The 6736-nt window shown below is 34.6% G+C and overlaps 1 protein-coding gene across 1 annotated transcript in view; it reads left to right on the top strand.

Annotated features, from left to right (window-relative positions):
- LOC107656126 (serine/threonine-protein kinase prk-2-like) overlaps positions 1-2433 on the top strand; it is a 12002-nt gene extending 9569 nt beyond the window's left edge. The window contains exons 4-5 of the mRNA XM_016443842.1: positions 1788-1954; positions 2256-2433. Coding sequence (XP_016299328.1) covers positions 1788-1954; positions 2256-2433 — 345 coding nt within the window. The remainder of the gene's footprint in view (positions 1-1787; positions 1955-2255) is intronic.
- Positions 2434-6736: the final 4303 nt, after the last annotated feature.

Genomic DNA, 6736 nt, shown 5'->3' with positions numbered 1-6736 from the left:
TTGGCACAAGCTACATTAAAGTGATTATTACGTTTTGAATATGGATATTTTTCTTACAAAACCGCATTGATTCGCTACAGAAGGCCTTTGTTGATCCCCCGGAAAGATCAAAGACAATTTTTAATATAACTATGACTGGATTCGCCTGAAAGAAGAAAGTCATATACACCTAGGATGCCTCGGGGGTGAGTAAAACGCAGCCTAATTTTCATTTTTGGGTGAACTAACCCTTTAATCATCTTACTACGGGGCCATTGAATGCTTTAATCTGATTGGCTGACCAATGTTCTAAGGTGTGCAGTTAGTTTCAGGAAAACTCATAGCGAACGTAGTTCCAGGCAGCTCTTGACTGCATTACATGTTCATATCACTTCGTCAAATCATTTCAGTTATTTCAAAGGTCCTTACAGCTTACAACAGCAAAATATCCAAAGCCCACAACGACACTGACCCAATAAATAAATATAGTAAACAATAGTATAAAAACGACAGATCCTTTCCATGTTTTTGCCACAAAATTCCTTTTAATTATGTACGGAATGCACATACTCTATTTCTCCCGCTCTCTCTAGTGTTTAATGTGCTGTTGCTAACAGTCATGTGACGTTTAATTAATTAGTTCATTAGTTGATTTTACAGTGAAGGTGTTTGATTGTAATAACTTCGGAAATACCTGTAAATTAACAGTGTTGTCAGCTTGTTTAAATAAGGATATTTTACTTTAATTTTCAGGTTTTTGTTTGGCACCCCGTGCTGCCAGTCATTTGACCGTTTTTTTTTATTTGTTTTTTTATCTTTTGTTTTTCAGTGAAGGTGTTTGATCATAAAAATTCAGGAAATACCTGTAAAATAACAGTACAATTACATACACTGTTAAAAACTTTAGTGTGAAATGACAGTATATTCCAGGTTAATAACTGCATGACTTTCACAATAGTTTCACAGTGAGACTTCTCTTGTATCTAACTGCAGTCTCAGAAATTACTTTAAACAAACAGCTTCATAATGTGTTTCTACAGTGCATATGTACTGTGATTGTTCCCAGCATTCAATGCAGCATGAATAGATCGTGCTGTAGAGGTTTTTTTTTTTAATTCTTGTTGGTTTTATTTGTGCTGTTGAACTTGTTTTTGGTTCACTGTAATTATAAGATGCTGCATTGAGAGACTGTATTAGAAATTATACTGTATTAAAATAAACTTGTTTCTGGTCATTAATTTGGATTTTGTTGTAGTTCACTGTAAAGTCTGTGTTATATTGTCAATAGTGATAGTAGCAGTCTAGCAGATGGGAATCTGTAAAGATTAACCAGCAGCCTTTTTATTACACGTATATCCTGGTTTTTGATAGGTTTTATTTGTGTAACTTTTTGAAATAGTTATGTTTTTACCTTATAGCCAGATGATTATTGCTTTCTTTGCTTCTCACATTACTAAAGAAAATAATTACATTCTTGACACTATTAAAATATTCCTCTCGTATCCTGTAGGGGAGCAAGTGATGAGGAAGTTGACAGAGAGCCATAAGATTAATATTTTACAGAGAGCTGCCTTTATATATTCAGTTAAACAACACTCAGAGTACACCTGTGAGGAAAATACATTCAGGTGTTATAACTTTAAATAATAAAGAATGAAAGTTAATATTAAGAGACTCAAACTCCTCCTTGTCAGGTGACACATGAAAGTGAAACTATTGCAGCAGGATCTGTTTTGTCAGATGAGGAAGTAAACGACACGAAGAGAGAAAAACAGTGAGTATCAAGATTTCAAAATCATATTTTATAGAGGTTGTCTCTAGGAAAACTGGCTTTTGAACAGCTGGAAAAAGGGAACCTGATCTTCTATGAGGAGGACCTGAAAGAGAGCGGCATTGATGTCAGAGAAGTGTCCGTGTACTCAGGAGTTTGTACCCAGATCTTCAGAGAGGAGTTTGGGCTGCAGCTGGGGAAGGTGTACAGCTTTGTTCATCTGAGTATTCAGGAGTTTCTTGCTGCTTTATTCAAGCTGCTGTCCTTTTCTGAACGAAACACAGGACTGAAGAATGTGTTCAGGTCACCAATGACCAGTTTACTGAAGAGAGAAGTGGACAAGGCCTTACAGAGTCACTTTATAAAGGAAAACACACTTTTCAAATCAGACATATTTTTATTGAAGAGATGGAGATGAATAGTGTTACATTGTTTCAATAACAAACCTTTATAACACATGACTATTCATTATTAATTTTAGCTGTTTTTCTCTTTCTCTCTGCAGGCTGAGTTACTGCAGTATTGGAGAGGAAGGCTGTGCTGCTCTGAGTTCAGCTCTGAGATCAAACCCCTCACACCTGACAGAACTGGATCTGAGTCGTAATAAACCAGGAGACTCAGGAGTGAAGCTGCTCTCTGCTCTACTGGAGGATCCACACTGTAAACTGCAGAAACTACAGTGAGTCTCTTCACATCTCAATAACTATAAGGTTTTGAGTAAAAGGTAAAATTACACAAATGTGTTTTCCGTTGAAACACACTTTGTTTGTTGCCCTCTCTTGTTGCCCTTTACTTTTGTTAACTGAGTACATTGCAGAATGCATTTACAAAATACAGAAAATGTTCTTTAAAAAATATTCTTACACTGCTTGAAGATCACATTATAACTTACAGTTTTTCTCGATTGCTTAAACACATTTCTTGAAATTATGACTTTTTTTTTTGCGAAACTCTAAACACAAATCCATAACTTCTAACTCAATTCCCCAAACTTCCTATATTCAGGTCAAAATGAAGCTCTCCACTCAAAACAACTCAATCTTGCTGAAAAAGTAAACTTCAGACATGACACACAAACCCTCAAAAACACAGACTACAACACAGTCCTAACACACTGATGAGATAAATTCAAAACAATACTACAAAAACTGATAATAAGTTATTTTGCATGTGGTCCCCTAAGCGACGGAAGCGATAGAGCGATGGAAGACAGGTCATAAATCAGGTCATAAATCACCAATCTGACACATAGTGTAGGATACTACTACTAACACAGTAGAGTATGACTACCCCGAAACACAGTTCAAGGGTGTTCAAATGTCAGACCACCACATACTTATTTGTAGCTTACAGTTGTACTGTGACAATGCACAATACTTCATTCAATTTACAGTACAAACTCAAACCTGAACATATTCCAGACGTTGGTCTTTGACTCTGTCAGAATTTCTTTCAAAAGGCACATTTGCCTGTTTCATCCAGAACCTGTGCTTTTGGAGGATGCGATCAATTGTGGAGTGGCTGATGGCATTTATCCCTCTAAATTGGTGATTGTCTTCAATCACTCTCCTTTGAATCTCTCGCAGGCGGATTACATTGTTGGCAATGACCATGTTTACCAGCTCCCTTTCTTGCTCCTCTGACAAAAGCCTCTGCCTGCCTCCACCAGGTGATCGTCTCTGTGTCCTACAAAAATTGAAGTACTGATTACTGTAACTGTAACACATACAGAAATTATATCTGTATGTGAGGCAATTTGATGCATTTCTTTATATTACAGCAGTATAGTGCAACAGTTACAGTACAATCAGGGGCAGTGTCTCCTCAAAAAATTGGATGACAAAATAATAGTTTTTATAAAGTAACACTGTCCAACAGTGACACCCACAGGTAAAGTTACAGCGGAGGCTTGCCTCCCTTCTGTCCATAGACTTTCAGCAGAGAGCCCTTAGCTGCCGTGACTTTTCTGGGTTGTAATTGAGAATGAATGGGGGAAAGTCACGTGAGAGGAGGCAATGCCTCCATCGCGATATGACTGGATATGATCGGTTATGATTGAATGTGATTGGTTCATGCGATAAATCTTGTTTTCGTGCGAACTCTTGGCCTGAATGAAGAAAATTATGGTGTTATTGACTAAATATAAAGTAAACAACTCTCCCGCTTAGATACCACTACTTTGTGTCACGTCAAAATAAAACTTGAAATGGTCTGAAAACGTGATGACTGCGTCAGTTTTTGGTGAGCATTCAGCGTGATGAAATGAAAGATATATCTTCATGTCTGTGGTTCATTTATTATCTTGTATTAAAGCAGATCTGAGTGTATTTTATCTTTCTCTATATTGTTCAGTATTTGACAGTGGAAACTCCACAAGCTCCAAACAAGTGAATCAAAACAACATGTCCTGAACAAGACTGTCACCTGGACAAATGCAGATACTGAGCCAGCAGTTTCACATGTGAAGGATTTTTGTTATTAAGTTTAATTTAGCCTAGAGTTGTTTTTCCCACTCTCATGGGAACATTTTTTTTTAAATAAGTAGATTACACATACTAACTTCACTGTAAAATCTTTAGTGTGAAATGACAGTATATTCCAGGTTAATAATTGCATGACTTTCACAGTAGTTTCACAGTGGGACTTCTCTTGTATCTAACTGCACTCTCAGAAATTACTTGTAAACAAACAGCTTCATACTGTGTTTCTACAGTGCATATGTACTATGAAGGTTCCCAGCATGCAATGCAGCATGATGTAGAGTTTTTTTTTTATTCTTGTTGGTTTTATTTGTGCTAATGAACTTGTTTTTAGTTCACTTTTAGCAGTTTGTGTTATTGGTTTATGTTGTAAGTGTTGTTTTTATTTGTTGAGTGTTACCATTGTTGTGTTTTGTATGTTGAGTATTAATGTCACATCTTTCAAAGACGTTTCTCAGCAGTTGCTTCACTATTGTGAAAGATCTGTCCACAAACAGTTATGAATATGAAATAAGTTATTGGTTAATTTTCTTGTTTAAATAATGCTAAAATAATATCTTCATGTTTATGTGAAGAATTGTTTGACTATCCTGAAAGTCAGGTGAATAACTTATTTCATATTCTAGTTTGTCATCATTTTAACAAATGTTTTCATCTGTCACACTTCTGACGTGATTAGATCATAAATTTGAATATGAATATGCAAGGTCAAAGAGCACAAACAAATGGCATCATCAATCACAATTATGGTGGCTTCAAAACAATTACAGTAAACAACTAAATTTCTCACAGTGGCACAGTTAAAGACAACTTTATAATGTGAATTCACAGTAAAACAAGAGCAGTAAATTACTGTGATGTTAGCATCATTCTGCTGTTCATTCAGTCATTTGTAAGAAAATTACCCAGCATGCTTTGATTTCGGAGTCAATTTCTGACTACAGTAATATACTGTAAAATAATACTCTTTAATCCTGTAAATTCTGGGCAATTTTTTTACAGTGAAGATAGATAGATAGATAGATAGATAGATAGATAGATAGATAGATAGACTTCATATGTTTTAGGATTTTGTATATTGTGATTATGTAGTTGTAATGAAATGCATGGACAGATTGACGTCCCCCACTTAAAATTTTCAATTAATTATTTATTAAATTTTTTTGTATCTTCATTAAAAATTTGTATATTGTTAACACATAGTAGACATGGAAATCAAGACATAACTTACACTTTGTTTACTTAAGTGGGTTTATCTTTCTTTATACAGTACATTATAATATAAGCCTGGAGATGATAAATTCATTAAATTTAATTCTAAACATAGTATATGACAATGTGTTATAGTTTAAGTCCTAATGCAGCCTCAAGAGGGAGCTCATGAGAGAAGATGTCACAGTTTACCAGCAGAGCGCTAGAGTCTCAAGGAGAGAGTTTGACATAAAACATACTGTAATAAATCAATTAAATTAAATGTGTAAAATATGAATGATTTTAAAATAGATCTAACTATGAGCCCTCTGGGATTTCACAAATCATGGTAAATCTTTGCTTTTAATATTTATTTCCAAGCTTTCTTCCAATGTATATTATTCAGTAAGAAACTCATTATTCCGTTTTTCTTTTGGGGTAACTTTTTATGATGGAAATAAAAAATACTGTATAATATATTTATTGGGACATATTGGGTCAAATATATATTTACCCCTGAAAAGCATGTTGTTTTTTTCTGTGTTAAATAGCTTTGGTGTCTACACATTAAAGTAAGCCCAGAGGATTACACTTACAAAATAAATATGATTAATTACTTAGAAATACTTCAGTTGTTTCAAGCCTCAGGCTAAATTAACTGCAACAATTTATCCCATGGTCATGCCATTTCCCTAGAAAAATACATTTGTTGTTTATGATAATCAGTTTATTGCCAAAGCATGGCATTTCAGGATACAAGCAACAGTATCCAGCAATATCCAATATATTTTGCTTATTTGAAGGGACATGTCTTCCCTTCATATTCTTCACCTGTTCACCTGTCATGTAATAAACAAACACAAACATGTTTGGTGCACAGCAAAATCCCTGGTGTCAAATGAACACTGCTGGGTGTCTATATGTGTCCACACTACAGAGTGTTAGCAGTGTTAAAGTTAATGAGGTAATCAAGAGATTCATTGAGTGATGATTGACCATTATTGAAGACACCTGATGTTAACAAGCAGAATCACCAAAGAAGAAAATAAAAAAAAATTAAGTCACCATTATAGTGGTCAGTGTTTACATTAGTTGAGCTCTTGACCCTTGACATTTTAATATTACATTTAGTTTTGCTGCTATAACTGAATTATAACAGCCAGACAAGCAAAGAGAAAATGTCATTAGATGGTGATGTTTGTGTTTTTTTACAATCATCATGTAATGATCTGAATATTTAAGTTAGGTTTTTTTTTCCTCTTTTTTTTTTTATTATTATGCAAGTAAGGAATGTGACAATATTTGTAAGTGCCAA

Source organism: Sinocyclocheilus anshuiensis, unplaced genomic scaffold (genome assembly GCF_001515605.1).
Source record: "Sinocyclocheilus anshuiensis isolate Anshui unplaced genomic scaffold, SAMN03320099.WGS_v1.1 scaffold2023, whole genome shotgun sequence".
Lineage (NCBI taxonomy): Eukaryota > Metazoa > Chordata > Actinopteri > Cypriniformes > Cyprinidae > Sinocyclocheilus > Sinocyclocheilus anshuiensis.
The sequence above is the reverse complement of the archived record's forward strand: the minus strand, read 5'-3'. Positions and strand labels throughout refer to the sequence as shown.